The 17703-nt window shown below is 42.8% G+C and overlaps 1 protein-coding gene across 2 annotated transcripts in view; it reads left to right on the forward strand.

The window, feature by feature from the left end:
* Positions 1-275: 275 nt before the first annotated feature.
* Positions 276-17703, forward strand: part of ATP6V1A (ATPase H+ transporting V1 subunit A) — a 29160-nt gene continuing 11732 nt past the window's right edge. The window contains exons 1-6 of one of the 2 annotated variants that reach the window (XM_017814811.1): positions 276-374; positions 12391-12485; positions 14135-14263; positions 15761-15975; positions 16696-16833; positions 17330-17481. In XM_017814811.1, coding sequence (XP_017670300.1) covers positions 12404-12485; positions 14135-14263; positions 15761-15975; positions 16696-16833; positions 17330-17481 — 716 coding nt within the window. In that variant the 5' untranslated portion in view covers positions 276-374; positions 12391-12403. Of the gene's footprint in view, positions 375-8764; positions 8980-12390; positions 12486-14134; positions 14264-15760; positions 15976-16695; positions 16834-17329; positions 17482-17703 lie in introns of those variants that run through there. The other variant, XM_017814810.1, reaches the window with a different exon arrangement.

Consider the following 17703-nt stretch of genomic DNA (forward strand, 5'->3'; position numbering starts at 1 on the left):
CCGCCATGACCCCCGCCCCCCCGCGCGCCCCCACCGCGCACGCGCCTCGCCCCTCCCCCGAGGGGGAGAAGGAGGGGAGGCCCCCGCGTGACTCGGGGGCGGGGCGACGAGGCTGCCACGTGGTGCGGGACGGCCAATCATCGCGCCCCGCTGCTCTCGGCTCGCCTTTGCCCGGAAGCGGCCTGGGCTGGGCAGGTGAAGCCCCACCCGGAGTTGGGCAAGGCTCGCGCCGGGCACTTCCGGTGCGCGGCGCGGTCCGGCGCGGCGCATGCGCGCGGGGCCCGGCGTCAGCTGATCGAGCGCTGCCTTTGCCGCCGTCGCTGCCGGGGGGACTCGGGCGCATCGGGCGGATCGGGCGCGCCGGGCCGGCCCAGGTGAGGCGCTCGGGCCCTTCCCCAACCCTGCACCGCTCCTCTCGCCTCTCCCGAGGCGTGCCCTCAGGGCGTCCTCCCCTCCGGTGAAGCGGGGGCTCGGCTCCCGCCGCCCCGCTCGGTCCCTGCCCGGGAGCGGCGCGGGGTCCCCGCGGAGCCGCTTCCTGAGGCAGCGCGGCCCCGGCCCTGCCGAGCGGGTGTCGCCGGGCCCCCGGGCAGCCGACCTTCACGGAGCCGCTGTGTCCCAGAGGGAAGGCGGCCGTGCGCTTCCCGGTCCTGCTGCTCAGGAAGATGAGATCTGGAAGCGAAGCAGCTCCTGAATGAGAAACCTGCTGAGCGATCTCGCAGACGCCCAGTGAGATACCCCAGGGTTATTCCGGAGTCCCGTATAAAAAAGGGAAGGGGTGATAGTGGCCGGGTTTCAGTGCCGGGTCATCCCACCATCTTGAGTGGGTGGAACTGAGTCTGTCTGTGCCTTGACCGCAGCCCAGCAGAGACGGAGCATCAAGGTTGTGGAGCAGGAATGCTGCTGCGGGCTTCTGACCGCAGCCCATTCCTAGCTGAGGAGCCCACCTGTTTTGCGGTTGAATATACTGATGGCACATCAAATGCGATTCCAAATGCGATTTCCTGTAGCCAGTGAAAAAATTCTGGTTTAGGTGAGGTGTTCCAAACGGCGCACTTGTCATTCACTTAGAGGCAAGGAAGAAATGATACATGATTGGATGATATTGTACGTTACACTTGGCAGTGACATTGCAGTATGTGACGTGTCAAGATCCATCCACTCAATGCACTTGCCCAAAGTGATGTGCTTTCTTAGGAAGAAGTAAAAGAAAGAAAAACCTCTCTTCCTAAGGCTTTACTGGCTTCCCTCAGAGAACTTGCACTCCTGCTCGGCATAAAAGCAATTTGGTGATACTTTTATTCATTGTAATGCAATACTTCAACAAAGTACGCTGGCTATTTGATCTAGCATGGTATTTGAAATGCTAATACCACTTGATGAAGTGAAGAGGGGCTGGACAAGGAGGAAAGCCTGCTGACAGACTGCTAGAGGTAATTTACTAGCCCACCCCTTGGTAGCTCTTCAGCGAGAACGTACCAAATACAAGCTGGCATTTGGTAGTGGAAGTTTGAGTAGCTGAGGCAGATCCTCAGTATACTGTAAATTGCTGTGTTTGTGCTGACTTCGACACTGCAGATCTGCAGTAGCTAACATTTGGCTTTTCTGTGCAGTATTTTTAAAGGCCTTTAAACGACCAGCAAACATAAATATTTAATTGTATCAACATTTTATTATTTTCTACTTAAGAGTGTGTGAAGTGAGGTCAGAGTCTACAGGTCTTTAAATTACCAAAAATAATGCAGCTTATTTTTTCTCTGCCTGTCAGTTTCTTATGTGAAGTCTTCCGGAAAAGTTTTATCCTTTTACGTGGGGAACAAACTAGTTTTAATTTTGTAATCAGGTGGCAAAGCGTGGCATTCAGAAATACTAAATCACCATGGTCATCAGCTTGAGAGTTCAGGGAAGGAGAGATTAAGGCAACAGTGGAAAATGACTGCTGGCATCAGCTGACTGTTCGGATGGAGGTTGAAGTCTTGTGTTGCAATAGTAACATGCGATCTGTTTCCTGTGAATGCAGCCTTTTCATTTTCCAAATCAAGAATTGTTTTCTACAGATAGTGATAATATAAGGGTGGAGCCATGAACAGTTAGTACTGTTTGCTTAACTCCTCTAGAGCATTAGATTAAATTTAGCCTTTATTTTGGTCTAAGTATATATTAGCAGTTTTATACCTCATTAATCTTGACTTAAAGTCTGTGGGCCTCGCTGTGCTTTTGTTATCTAAATTTTTTTCCCGGTATGACTACGTGGATTTATCTTCCAGACTCACATGGGTGCTGGAACTGCCTGTTGTCATCCAAGGCTGCTACAGACTAGCAGGTTACTAAATGATTTCCCTGAAGAGACATTTAGAGGCACTACACTTTACCTCTTGCGTTGGGATACCATGACAGTGTCTCTTAGGGTTACTGAGCCCTCAAAATTCCAATTGATGGTTTTCCCTTGTGGTTTTAAATTGCATGTTTGTGAGCTAAGGCCATGTTCCTGGTTACTCTTCTAGAAAGAGTAAAGGGATGGTGTTGACCATAAAATGTTGAATGCTGTTACTGGCCAAGTAGTAGTTCCCCTTTTTCTTTCTCTATCTTTTTTAAAAAACCCTACAAAACACAAGCCATGCAATAACCCAATGCTACTTTGCCTGAAATAGTTTCTTTCCTCCATACTTGTCTCACTGGTTAAAAAGTAGGGGATTTTAGGCTTGGAAATATTGAGGGATTGTTGAACAATGGTATCCACATGATTTTTTTTTTTAGGCTGGAATTATACCAGGGAAAACAGATCATTTAGTCAACTGGAATATCATGCTCATTCATTCTTATTCAACATCTTAAAACATGTGACTTCTTTAACCTTCCATCTGGCAGAGAGAAATGGGGACCTACTCCAGAAGAGGAAGTGGAATGAATCTAAACTTTTAAACCTTTTTTTCCTGTATGGATTACAGTAGTCACCTAAAGGTCCAACATGCAAAACTGGCTTAGACTAGATCTTCTGGTTGTCATTGCTGTACCTTCTTTTATGTTATGAAAAGGCTTTTTGTTCCTCTTTGATATGTCTACTGCCTTCTCCCCTTTGAGAGTGGACAGCTAAGCTTATACTAAATTCTTGGGTTTGGTCATCTCTCATGGCAGTAAGTTCTACAGTCTCAAAGATATGTTTTGTTTGGTTACTTTATTTCATCTGTGCATTTATTTCTCCTATTTTTGCCAAACTCTCAAGTTCAGCACCTCTGTGCCTTAGAACGGATGACCCTTTGCTGCCAGCTTTTTAGACTTCCATATATTATATGGCTTCTCTAACAGACTTTGCCTTCCAAGGCTTGGCTTTACTGAAATGATACACTTACTCTGAAAACCTGTAAGATGTATATGGCTAAATCCTGAAAGTCTTGGCCTAGCAGACCTTGTTACTATCACTTAACCAGATGACAGAAGATGATCAGTTTTAGGTGAATTTATTTTCTTGCTTCATCAGCTTGACTACTCCTCTGAGTTTGTGTAACAGTAAATTTCAGTGTCACTGCTTACTTTCTTCAGAAATCATTTGTCTGACAGTGGTCTAACACATGCATGGTGCCTCTGGAGAGTTCTACTTTGCCATAGTTATGCTTGCTTACCGGAGTGGTTTGTGGTTGTTCATGGAAAAGAGAGGTGGTCTGGATGTCAGTTGTGATGCTGGTCTGCGTTCTGTGCCTTAAGCGTGAAGAGCAGTCCTGTTGTGGTTGGGATGTCACGTGTGAGGAGGTATGGAAAGGTTATGGGAAAAGCCATTGACTTTATAGAGAGAAAACTGTGCCTGTACTGGAATAACTTACTATAGCTGGACAAAAGCTTTCGGGTATGCAAGTTTCATGTAACAGCCTGAATTGACAGCTTTTTAAAACTGAGCAGTGAAACTGCATCTTCCAAGAAGTTCAGTTAGTGGGGCAGACCTGTGTCATTGTTACACTGTATCATTACTCCATTTCCCACTATGAAAGTAATAGCTTAAAAAGCAGCTCTCTAGAAAAAAATTAGAATGGTGTTTCTGGCTAAACGCAGATAACATTGGTGACAAGGCAATTCTATTATGTGGATTTCCTGTAAATCCTTGAAAGTTTGAGGGTTTTGTTATCATGAGATAAATTTGCATCACCACAATATGTAGTTTAACAATGTTAAAATTTAATATGTTGGAGGGGTGCCGGCTGTTCTAAAGAAGCTGTAAATACTTCATTGTATACTTTTATTGAACGTAAAATGGCCAAATGTGACTTCACTTGCTTTAAAATATAAAGGTGAAGTTTTCCATTACAGGAAAAGTCAACTTCAATGAAATACCCTTTTACTAGAATCCAGTGCCAGTATGTGTGTTGTGATTCCAACCAGGTGTTTCATTATACCAAAGGTGCTATAAAAGAGTACTTCTCTCTGTTAGGGGCATTGGATCTTTCTCAAAGACTTTCATGCAATCTTAGTCCTGGTTCAGGTCTTCAAACTAGCTGCCAAATAACCTTGCATAATAAACTGAAGATTCCACAATATCCCAACTTTAAAGATTATCTGAAAGTTAAGTGTAATGATGAAATACTTATTCTAAACTGGTGCTCAGTACTTCAGCTGTTACACCTGGGGAAAGGAAGTTAGGCAGTGGTGACACTTGAAGGGGAGCCCCCATGTGTTTTAATGAGCCCAAACTATTAGTATATTTCTGTATGTAAAACTGAGCCTGACTCAAAAATCTAGCAACAGTTGTTTTGTGCCATTGCACACCTTATGTCTGTTGAGGTAAGATCTTCAGCTGTACTGAACTTTACTAAAGTTTGCTGCTGTAGTTGCTTACAGCTTTGTGTTCTTCTCGTTTGAATGTTTCTCGTCTTAAAGGTTAGAACTATAAAAAGTATTTCAAGTTACAGTGCCCAATACATCTGAAAGAAGAGTGACTTTTACTTAATAAAAGCAAGGATGGATTTTAGTTTGGCACTAATGTTAGGTTAATGAAAATTGCTCATGTAGAGGAAATGACTGAGCATTACACAGAGCAGATGGCTGCAGAACTTTTCAGCTGTAGCAGCTAGATGACAGGATCAGGATAAGAAAAGAAGGTCACTGCAGAACACAGAAATGAATATTGTATTAGTATTCTATATTGCGATTTGGATTTCAGTTGCATTAGATCTTTCTTTTGTGTAAAAGTCGGTCAAGCCAAAGAAAGGGCAGAATGTGTAGCAGGCTGAAAGGCGTGTCAGATTTTTCACAGTAGTAAAATTGTGAAGCAGTGTAGCAAGTAAGAACTAAGGGGATGGTCATCTATTTCCTTCTCTGGAGAAGCTTTTTGGATTGAGAGGAAAGAATTGGTGTAGAAAGCCCTATTATGGGAAACTATAGTTTATAACCAGTCATCTAATGAAGATTTTTTTTTTTTTCACATGAACAGTGTGGTTTTCTCTAGTAACAAGAGTATTTGATTTTATTAAACTAGGGTCTTTAGCAATTCTAGATATAGCATGACAGCTGCGTTTGATGTCCAAAGGCCAGTTATCTACTGAGCTGATCAGATCTTTAGTGGGTCAGAGCAGTTATGCAATGAATGCCTTGCCAGCCTTTCTATCTGGTTTTATTTGTGCTGCAAGCTTCTTGGTCATGTTCAAACACAACTTTGTTCTGGTCCTGTTCCGGGCTAACTGAAGCTTCTGGGCCCAGCTAACTGGGCTTCTGAATAAAAGCTCGGGTACTTGACTAACAGCTTGTGATGGTAGTATGTCTTGCATGAACAGACTTCACACCTCATATATTCCTTTGTTTTAGGAATATATGCTTATGTTGTATATATGTATTGAATATAAATATATTTTTATATGTTTAGCTTGTGTGCAAGGCCTGATGTTCGTTTGAAGTGTCAGGCTGGTATGTATTGGCATACCCACAGGTAAATCCTCACCTGTTTTGGGGAAGAGGACAGCAGGAGCTCATGATGGGCTTCATGAATTCCCTGTTGCACAGTCTCACTTTGTAGCCACTTTGTACTGCGATGACAGTGGCAGCATGATTCTCTTCCCTGTCTTTTTTCTTCAATACACCTGGATTTATGTGTAGATGTGCTGAGTAGAGCAAGCCTCATGTGAGAGTAAGGGGCTTTATAGTACCCAAGAAACAAGTTGCATGAAAGACAAATTGTCTTGTAGGGCTGCAGATGGGTCCACAATATGTAACTGAGCATCACTTAAGCAGGTTCCGGATCTACCCAGTGCAGAGGTGGCCTCAAAGTGCACTGTGGCAACTGGAATAATTAATGGATGAATGTCCATATGTTGAGTTTAAGAAATAATACTTCTAGCTCAGAGCTTGTGGCAAGAAGGTTGGTGCAATTAGCTTCACAGCGTCTGTGTCATGAGAAGACTGAGCCACATCATAGTGTTGAGCACAGGAGGTGACTCCTGCCTGGTTCCATTAGAGTGCAGGTGACACAGCTGGGAGATGTTTGATATAGCAGAGGAGGGCTGTGCTGCTGTACAGAGGGACCCTGACAGACTGAAAAAATAGGCTGATGGGAATCCCATGAAGTTTGACAAAGGAAAATGCCAAGTCCTGCACCTGGGGCAGAATAACCACATACCTTGCTACAGGCTGGGGACTGATTGACTGCAAAGTGGCTTTGTTGAAAAGGACTAGAGGTCCTCGAGGGGAACATCAGCTGCCAACCTGTCCTCATGGCAAAGGCAGCCAGCACTATCCTGGGCTGCATTTGGGAGAATCCTGCCAACAGGTTCAGGGAGGTGGTTTTTTTGCCTCGGTTAAGCTCAGTGGAAAGCACATCTGGAGCACTGTGTCTGTTTCTGGATTCTCCAGTAAAAGACATGGCTTAATGGTGTGGGTCCAGAGGACCACAAGACTGTTAAGCATTTGGAGATAGCAGAAGAGGATGAGAGAGCTGGGATTATGTGGCCTTGGGAAGAGAAGGCTCTGAGGATCTTAGTGTAAAGTATATAAACATCTAATGGGAGGGAGCACAGAGGATAGAGCCAGGCTCTTCTCAGTGGTATCTGCTGAAGTAACAAAAAGCAATGGGCACAAACTGAAATACAGGGAATTCCCTTTAAATGTAAGAAAATACTTTTTACTATGAGGGTGTCTGAACACTGGAACAGGTTGCCCAGAGAGTTGTGGTGTCTTCATCCTTGGAGGTGTTCAAAACCCCTCTGGACATGGCCCTGAGCAGCCTATATTAGCTTGCTTTGAGCAGGGTGTTGGAAGTAGACAATTGCCAGAGGTGCCTTCCCACCTCAGCAGTTTCGCTGTTTGATGACTGAGAAATCTGGAGTAATTTTCCCTGCTGTTTTATAGTAAAATTATAACCCTGCATAGTGCAAAGGAACAGATTTCCTGAGAATACTATTTGGCTTCCTTTCCCAGTGACCTGTGTTACTGTTCGGGGCATGTTGGTTTTTTCTGGGGCAATATCCCAAATTCTAGATACGGAAATGTTGCTGAACTTCTGCATTTGTCTAGTAACTTAGGTGTTGCCTTTTTTTTTTTAATACTTCCTCTTAAAAATATCATCTGTTGGAAGGGGAAGTATAAACCATCCAAATTACAGGAAATCTGTGGTAGTGATTATTGTATTATTTATGATGCCCTTGCAGCAGATCTTCATGCAGCTGGGCACTGGGCTTATACACTGTGCCAGAGTCTGCTCAGGTGAACACAGTAGGTGTTGGGAGTCTTGATTATGAAGCATGACTCAAGTGTGACACTAAGCTGATTGTCCAGTGTGGGTTGTAATCTTTACTATCCTGTAATGTCCAGCCTTTTATTAAGAAAAGGAGGAGGCAGGATTTTCTTTGGGAAACTTTATTTGGCTACATTTTACTGTGTATGCCTATTAAGCTTGCCCAGAATTTGAATGCAAGGGCTTATATTCTGACTCCCATTTTTCTACCCTAGGAAGTCAGCACACATTAGTCTGTTTCAGATATAGTAAAATCTATTACCTTAGTTCAAAATTACTCCAGCAGAATGAGTCTTAGCACTGGTAACTTGTTAATGGACTGCTGCTGCTTCTGAATTACTGATTTTGTGCTGTTTACTACAATTCTGGTTAGTGTTTTTGAGCTTTTGTGCCAGTTTGAAGTGTTGCTAATCCTAGAACTTGTGCAGATAGTCTTGAGAAGTTGTGGAGACTGCAGGGAACTCTTCAATTCAGGCAGCTTCTTGGGGAGAGATCACATAGCTGCTCATGTTCTGTACAGCACACAGGACAATGTTGATCTCTGAAAACAAACTCCAGCAGCCGTCACTCGGGATGGCACATCACTCTGCTGAGGTGCTGGATGTTGTGCAGTTTCATCAATGCTGCTGCTAGCTAGGGGAAGGGCTTCTTAGCATAAGCCCCACAAGACTCTTGGACACAATCAATACTGTTCTACATGCTCAGGCAATTAGTATTACTGTGTCTTCAGCGCCTCCGTGTGCAGTCTGTTGTTAGCCAGTTCTGTTAAGCTCTTCCAGAGCAGGGCACACACTGACACGGCTGTATTACACTGGGGGGCTGGCAAGTAAATGGATTCCAGCAGAAAGCACACATCTCCCTTTCAAGGATCTTTATGTAGTAGTATGCACCACTTGGGACATTGGGATTATTGGCTTTGTAGGAGGCCCTTAATGCAAACGCTGAATCCTTTTAATTTCTTCTGCTCGGTCCCGTGCAGTAAGGAGGGCACAGACGGGAGTTCAGCTGGGCTCTAGGTGGCTTGATTTGCTATTGCGGCATTCCTCGGTGCTGGTGGGAGAGAGGGAGAGACTGATGACTCATCAAGTCAGGTGGTTATGCCTCTGCTGTGTGGCAGAAATTTCTTTCCCCTCTGCAGCAGGCTTTCTCATCCTTCTGTGTAGGGGCACTAGAAGGACAATTATTTCATAAGTGGCGATGCTTAGCTGCTGAATTCCTGCTTTTGAATTGGGCCTGTGGATTTTTGTTACTCCCTGTTTCTGCAAAATAAGGTAAGAATCGGTGTTTATGTGATAAAATTGTCGTGGATTTTCTTCCTTGCTGCAAGAAGGCTCCTTCTGAAAATCTCACCCAAGTCTTAATTTTGAAAAGATCTTTCTGGTAAGGTAATTCATTGTGTAGATTTTGGGTCTGATGAAATGCTTGAACCAAAACCAAGGAACCGTGGTAGAAAACAGGTTTCTCCAGCATTGAGAGCAGGGCAGTTACATTTTTAGGGTTATTATGTAGCCAGATTGCTGTGCCGGGGAGAAACCAAGGTAGAAAGCTCAGGTTGTAGGCCCTTTATTATTTAATTATGACTATAAAATTAGTGTAATAGATCACCTTTAGTCAGAGGAGATTCTGCTGCAAGTAATATTTTGATTTCTGACACTGTTAATCAGCATATAACTGCTAGAGCTTTGGATCATGTTTAAAATAATTGCAGAACTGTTTTAGGCAGGGAAGATTCCTGTATATAATTTGTAAAGGATACAAGATGCATCTTTTCTCAGAAGGGAATTAAAATTAAGCTAATACCCTGTGTATGTGTGCAAGTGGACTTTCGTGGGAGGGAATTGCACATAGTGCCTAATTACAGTGGCAAGAGGCCTCTGAAAGGCTGTAGGAGCTCAGTAGATTTCTAAAATGGCCAGCTACCGTTATTTCTGGGTTAAGTACATACTGCCTCCATACACATGATGATGTGTTTAGCAAATCCTGACATGCTTTAGAGAATTTCATTTTCTCTGAGTACTGGCAATGAAAACATTTAACGCTGTAGGTACTTAAGGCAACATTTTGGCCCTCAAGGACTTTTCCATTTAAAATGAAAATCTGTAGTGCTAATACAGGAGCACAAGAAAATGATGCAGTGAAGATAACAGCTCTTTTTTTTTCTTCATTTATTTCTTCAGTGTTAAAAGTTGTGTAGCCTTTTAAAAAAAGAGGTCAGCTTGACAGGGTGAGCACTGGCTTTGTGGAGATTGTACTTTGGAGGTAGAGAGGAGGTGAAACAAAGGTGAGGAAGAAATCATCACATCTTTTACACTTGGAATAATTAATAGGTATGGGTTTAAAAGCAGTTGGTGCAGGTTCTAGGGATCATAACAAGACAGGGTTTATTGGTGTGTTGCTAGGTGGTCTAGTGGAGGAATCCCCTTCTCTTTTACTTGGCTTCACCAGCAATTTGGAAAGGTGACTGTTGGAATAGAGAGGGAGCAGAGCAGCCACAGGAACAGGAGAGGAAGGTGTGTTGACTGTCAGGATGTTGCCACTTAACCTGCAGAATGACTACCTGAGGTTTCTGCTTGCCTCCCTAAAAGATAAACGGTCTCTTCAAGCAGGCTTTGTTCAGGAAGAAAAGGTAATTTAAATTGAAACAGGCCAGTGTTCTTCCTGATTTCTTGCCTTTGTAATCTGACTCTTTCATATGGGACCCTGTCTAATTGCCAGGCAGCATCACTAATTCAGTGATGAGAGTTTATTGTGCTTCTATAGAAGATTTTGATAGTGGGACTCTAGAGATTGTTCTGTATGGTATGTTGAAGCAAATGTTTTAAGTAGATTTATAAGAACAACTGCTTTTTTCAGTATGAACAGTAATTGTGCTTGAGTTTTTCAGTGTTTTAGTTGTTCAAAGCAAAAAAGATGAGATAGTTATGTTAGTTTGATCAGAACCAGCTCTTAGCAGCTGCTCAGGAACTGCAGATTGCTTTGTGAGGACCTCCCCTCTGCCATTTGTCAGAGGAGGCTTTTGAGAAAAAAGCAGGGAAATTAAAATTGTCTTCTGGGCCTAAACAACAGGCAATGTGAAAAATAAACTACGGTTATGGAGAGTAGAGGGATCTAAGGGATATGTGACTTAGCCTTTGGTCTCGAGACCAGTCTGCTTCAGACTGGTGGTGACTGAGTCATCATCAACTGTTGGAGTGGCTGCTGTGAAATGAATCAATGGCAGCCATGATAGAGAAACCACTCCAGAGAGACATGGAGCCTGGAAGATGCTATTCCTTCAGGCCGAATAAGGGGTTGGAGTCGTGGGAGATCTTTTTCTTACAGAGCAGAGCCACTGGTTTAGAATATTTATATTGGTAAAGAGGCTGAGGGGCAGAGGACCTGTAGTGTAGTATTAAAAAGCTGGAAAACAGTTGTAAGATATTAAGAATAGCTGATGTCAGCTACTGCTCCTGAAGAACAGGCACAAAAGCATTCTTTAATGGTGGTGGAAGGGGTGGCAATGTGATTGTTGTCTTGCTTATTGTACATGGGGCTGTTTTTCCAGCCTGAATATGCCTTTTTATTTGCTGCCTTGCAGAAGATGTGTGTTAGATCAAGCTTCTCACAGAGACTGTGAGTGTCAACAGATGCCTCACGTAGTTCACGTCCCTGAACCGTGGGCCTGTGCTGGATAGGCCCTGTTGATCAGCACTGGGTGCTGGGGCTGCCAGAGCACACCTTTCACCAGGGCTGTGTCCTAAGTGTGTTAATCCAGTAGAAATGGGTAGAGAGTGACCTGACAGTTCTCTAATACTAATCAGTTTCCAAGGTAACAGCACGGTAAGGGCTCACAAAGCAAACCCATGAAATACTCATATCCGCACCAGATGCAGGACAGTCCAACTGTCGATCACAGGACAAACACGGATGGAGGAAGACTGTTTATGAAACTGTGTTTCCTGTGACAGTTGTTTAGCTTCTCCAAACAGGTACTGGCAAAAGATGACAGCCTGTTGTTTAACTGTTGCAAGTTAGGGGTTTTAGTCAAGCACAGTTCTTCTATAGTGCTCCACGGGTTTCACTGGCAGCAAAGTCTGCATAATATGTAGCTGTGAGGCACCTAGAAAGGACTCGCGTGTTTGTGTGCTGGTGCTTGTGAAAGTGTGTGTTTCTTCCACTGAACACTGATTCAGCAGCTTAAGATAGCAAAAATAGAATTTTCACAATTAATATTTGTAGTATTGCTTTTTAGAGACTGGTGGCAGTAAAGCAGACCCAGAACATTCTCTTGCTCACTCAGAACTGTGGAAAACTCCATATTTTGAAGGAGGGTAGATGAGATGTGGAAGACAAAAGATATTTTCCATTGTTTAAATATCCTGTTACCAAGCTTAGATACAGTGGGCAGTGTTAGGGCATTTTGGAGTGCAGCTCTTTCACTTAACAGCAGTTTTTGGAGCATATTATGGAGTGATGTTTTACCCCTGTGTTTCTGCAATAAGGAATCTTAGTTCTTTTGTTTGTTTAAGTTAGTTACTTTATAACTTTTTACAGCTTTAAAATCAGTGTGGTTAATGTGCTTCAGGCTATGAGTTCAGAATTCTTTCAAACTGGAAACAAGGAGAGAGCAGAGGGGAGGAAGAGAAGGAACGTATTACATACGTGTTCTTCAAGACTGACTGTCATTTTTTCCTTCTGTGCAGCTGAACAGGCAAAATGGACTTCTCCAAGCTCCCCAAAATCCGTGATGAGGACAGAGAGGCTTTTGTTGGCTATGTTCATGGAGTCTCAGGACCTGGTAGGTATTATTTTGTAAAAGAAATCATAGAGTTTGTTTCATCTAGTGTCTTGTTAATCTTGTTCACTTGAAAGTGGAGAAGTATAGTAAGTATAGCAGAGCTCTGGTTGGTGCTTTCTATCTATTTTGGGGGGGGGACGACTTTAAGGAGGATCACTGGCTTATAGTCTGATAAAACATTAAAAATATGCTAATAAGATGTTACTAATAATTAATCTTTTTTAAAAATGTAATGAGCAGAAACATGCAGTTGAATAATAACAACAATAATAGAAAGAAAAGGTAAGCTTTCTGTATGAGATAAAGCTACTTGTTCAGAAATCTGAGGGCCCACTGTGTTAACCTTCTCTGAAAGGGTGTGAGAGATATAGTCCATTCTCACTAAAATGCAGTTTGAACCTGTGCTTTCTGGAATATTTAGCCCCTGTCAGTGTCAAGCTGTTTTGTGTTACTGCACCATGGGCTAGAGGGGCTCGGCAAGGAGCTGCAAGAATCAGGGAAGGTGGCAGAGTGTGGTGGTACTGCAACTGGGAGAAGGAGCACTCTTCCTTCGTCTTTATCAGCTTAAATACTTTCTTTAGGTTCTGATGGAAACAGCTTTTGAATACATGCAGACTCTACTGGCTTTTCTGCTCCCTTTTGCATTCTCTTCAAGAGGTGGAGGAAAGAATGAGAATGTGAGAACCGAAGAATAGCAAGTATTTTTGTTAATGCAGCTGAATTAGTGAATAAGAAACTCCCTTGGCTTGTATCTACCTGAATGGACACAGGTTCTTTAACTGCCAGTTCCTTAACTGCAGAAGTGATACTTAAAAGCCATTTTAAACTGATACAGCTTTCTTTCCCAAGAAGTGGAAAATGTGTTTTTCCTGTGTGCATTACTGAGATCATAATGTACAAGACATAATAAATTTTGTTCTAAAGCAGCTGGGCCCTCATGTATGACTGCTGAAATCTGACTCAAAGCAGCAGGAAGTTTCAAGCCCAAAACATGCTGTAAAATAGCCTACATCTTTGGAAAGTATCCTAAGATAGACATCACTTTTCTACAAAATAAAATAAAAAATAGTGTTTTCTTGAAAGCTTTTTAGTCATCTGCGTTTAGCAGATGCCTTGTCTTGATCTATCCATGGAAACAGTTTATGTCAGCATCCAGATGCCACCAAGGAAAACAGAAATTTGAGTAACATGAAGATGCTGGTTCCCATCCACAGGTTTATGTAACTACCAGGTATCAGGCGAGTTTTGCCATTTTCCTGTGTGTTTTAATTTAGCCAGATGGGAATGTGGCCCAGCTCACTGCAAGGGAGAAGTGCCTGTGTAACCGGTCTGTCAAAGTTCTCTGCGTCTCTAAACCCCTCAACATTTGCCGTCTGTCAAGACAGATAAGAGAAATTACGGCATGAATTGTCTGAGCTACTACATTCTGATGGTGTCCTCTTACTGTGCTTAAAGAACATTGTGAAAAGTACAGGGAAACTTATTCTTTTGACTTTTGAGCTAGAAATACCAGGAGTTGAGGCAGCCATTTGTGAAATGGAGAATGTGTGTCTGATTTGGGTGAATATCAGGCAGTTCTTACTAACTTCTGATGAGTAAATTTCCTGAACTACAGGAGAAACATTCACCTATGTGCCTGTCTTTTACAGTGGTCACTGCATGTAACATGGCAGGTGCTGCTATGTACGAGCTGGTACGAGTAGGACACAGTGAACTAGTGGGAGAGATTATCCGACTGGAAGGTGATTTGGCAACTGTCCAGGTGTATGAAGAAACATGTATCCTTTTCACTGATCCCTCCAAGCGTGCTAGACTGCACAGTCCAGAACACAGTGGTGATTATGGTGAAGATGATGAAAAAAAGCTGACTGGGACCAGCCTTTGATACTTCAGGTTCCAGCAGGACATCTGTTCTGCAGGTTTTTTGGAAATTCTGGAGGTTTTGAGGTAAATCTTACCTTGTGTGGCTGTGCAGCAAAGAGACTTTTTTTTTTTTAGACAGTTTTAAGTGGAAATGTAATAATGCATGCCTTTGGATGTAAGTTCAATTTAATTTAAATGCGATAACTCTTCGTTAGGAAAGTTTTTTGACAAAGACCAACCATAAATGGCAAACCTACCAAGCAATATTTGTTGCATTTTTCTCTTTGCTTTTGATAAGTATAACACTTAAATAAGAATATAAAGTGGGCAGGATGCCTTCTTCTGGGCAGAGTATTTTGCCAGACATAATAGATTACGTTTTTGCTTCCGCAGTGTGCTTACAGAATCTTGGTCCAGCTATGATGCAGCATGTATTTTAAAATCTAGTTGATTTAAAATGTATTTTCTATTACATATGCATATATATGAGAGATTGTCAGAAAAGAAGCCATAAAACTTGAAGCCAGTCTGTTTTTTTTTCACAGAGTTGGTTCTGTGTATCTGTAGAGGCTAGGAAAAAGGCTGTGGTGGCTCCTAAAGTTTTATTCTGAAGAGCTCATTGGCAAACTGGTGACTAGCTCTTGTCTCTACCTAGAAATTTATAATTTTGGATGGCATCATCTACTAGCCTTCCATCAGTACATGGACCAAGTTTGAGTATAGTTTACTGTTAGGTTCCTGATGAGAGGGCTTTGTTGTAGGGCTCTCTGAAGTCAACTTGCATTTAATCTCTAGAGTTTTGTATAGGTTTTAGAGGTTTCTTTTGTATTCTCACAGGGCCTTTTGCCCAGCTGCTGGCCCTTTGCAGAGAAAAATCCATTGTGCATCTCGGAGCTTAGACAGTGGATAGACCTGACAACTTGATACCAGAGGAGGGCAATAATGCTGGTCTTGGACAAGCTCCCTTTAAAACTAGGCTGCTGTCAAACAGGCTGTGGAAGGCTCAAGGTCAAATCAGTTGTGCTCTCTAAACAAATTCTGAAGCAAAAAATTACATATTTCATAACATTATCTGACTTTAACAGTCAAACCTGTTTTCTAGGTTTGAACACGTAAGAAACGTCTCATATTTTGTCATCCCACTGCCGGGCACTCCAGTGAACTCATCTGTAAAGTTGACCTCAACAAGCAGAATATTTGTCACTTCTTTGCCTCTCTGGAGGATGATGAACTTTGTTGCTTTTGCAAATTCCATGTTTAGTATTAAGCCTACTTGCTTCTCAAATGGTGATGTGTAACACAGTAATAGTATTACCCTAAAGTCAGAAAAGAGTATGGTGTTGTGAATGTGATGCTTTCTGCCTTGTTTCTTTCCCTTGTTCCGGAAGAACTTTTCCTCAGCAAATCTTCAGCTGGTGTCTCTGTAGGAGATCCTGTACTCCGTACTGGGAAGCCCTTATCAGTGGAACTAGGGCCTGGCATTATGGGAGCTATTTTTGATGGTATACAGAGACCTCTCTCGGACATCAGCACTCTGACTAAAAGTATCTATATCCCTAGAGGTGTCAACGTGTCAGCTTTGAGCCGAGATGTCAAATGGGACTTCACACCTTCCAAAAGTCTGCGGGTAGGTTCTGCCGAGCCTGTCTTCCCCTCTTGCTCCTCTACCCCCAGGGCTTAGGGCTGGAGCCCTGTGCTAAGGCTGTGACTGCTGGGAGCTGTGGTTAATGCTGTATTTAAGTTTGCAAAAAGGGGTGCTAGGAGGTGGTATGATGTATGAGACTGGATGTGGATCACCAGAACTTACTTGATGTGACTTACCGTGTGTTGCTGCTGTATATGAGACATTTACAAATTTTTAATGTATTTCCCAAGCCGTAAAGAAGCTCATGGAATTGCAGGAAGCGTTAGCAGGAGCAGGTGTTACCTGAGCAAAAAGAATGACTGCAGCACACATTTTGCAAATGGTGAAGATAGCCTTAGAGCTGGACAATATCATGGCCTTAGCCCTCGGTGGCATCTTTTTTTTCAACCCTGCAGGTTAGCATATGCTATCCTTTCTCTACTTAGGACGTTAAATTGAGAGGTAAAAAAGAAAGGAGGAAAATTCCTTGCATCTGTCAGTAATTGCTACTGTCTGAGTCTTGAAAGGTGCTTGAGCACCGATAGTGTTGCTAACAATGTGCTGTTGCAGTAATGAGTTATGTAAATGGGCTGCTGTGCTGTAACAAAGCATTTATAAAGGGAGTAATCATAGTGCTAGACTTAATAGCTATAGTATGTTTTATGCTTCTTTGTCAAGATTCTTTTTTAAAACTTATGACTAATAGACCTGTTCTGATTTTAGGTTGGCAGCCACATCACTGGTGGAGATATTTATGGTGTGGTGAATGAAAACTCCCTGATCAAACACAAAATCATGCTTCCCCCACGGAACAGGGGTACAGTTACATACATTGCTCCTCCAGGAAACTATGACACTTCAGTAAGTCTCCCAAACAGCAGTTGCTGGTATATTCCATGTCTGTATTATGAGGTGGTTGTACTCTTTCTGTTCTGCATGAGGCCAGCTAGAAAGTGTTTCATGCCACAAGATGTCTGAGTTAATGATCGCTTCTGCTACCCTGCCTGGAGAGTTTGCATGATTATCTTCTGCAGTTACGTTCTATGCCCATGGCTTCCCGATGGCACTTCAGTATGCCATGTTTGTTGACCTCTGTGGGGATCTACAGTATCTTATGAATATATAAAATTCAGTTGCTCTTCAAAAGAATATTTTTAATGTATGCTGCAACTTGTACTATTTTCCCCTGGTGGTATTGTAGATATGGGAAAGAGTCTTCCCTTGGAAGGGGTTGGTAGTGTATTGAGGTTCCAAGAGATCAAAGACTTAGCTGTATGGAGTAGTTGAAATGAGAATTTGTGTACTGGTCCAGCGTGCAGCTGTTTGCCTACTCCAGATGTCTGGTGTTCTCTGTTAGGATGTTGTCTTAGAGCTGGAATTTGAAGGTGTGAAGGAGAAGTTCACCATGGTCCAGGTCTGGCCTGTACGTCAAGTCCGTCCTGTTACTGAGAAGTTACCAGCCAATCACCCTTTATTAACTGGCCAACGGGTCCTAGATGCCCTCTTCCCGTGAGTACTACCTTTTATTTTGTGCTATGTAAGAAATCTCTCTCCTAGGGGTAAGCAGAGGCAGGAGGCCTTAGAGCCTTAGGTATTTTTAAGGGCAAACAAGACACCAAGCTTTCGCTGTGTGTCACAGCATAATCTCAAAAATATTTAGCTGAATATTTCATATTTCTGTATTTGGCAGGTGAATCCACTAGTGGAAAAAAAGAAGATTAACAAAATAGT

The sequence above is a fragment of the Lepidothrix coronata genome, unplaced genomic scaffold, assembly GCF_001604755.1.
Source record: "Lepidothrix coronata isolate B3197 unplaced genomic scaffold, Lepidothrix_coronata-1.0 Scaffold46, whole genome shotgun sequence".
In the NCBI taxonomy this organism is placed as follows: Eukaryota; Metazoa; Chordata; class Aves; order Passeriformes; family Pipridae; genus Lepidothrix; species Lepidothrix coronata.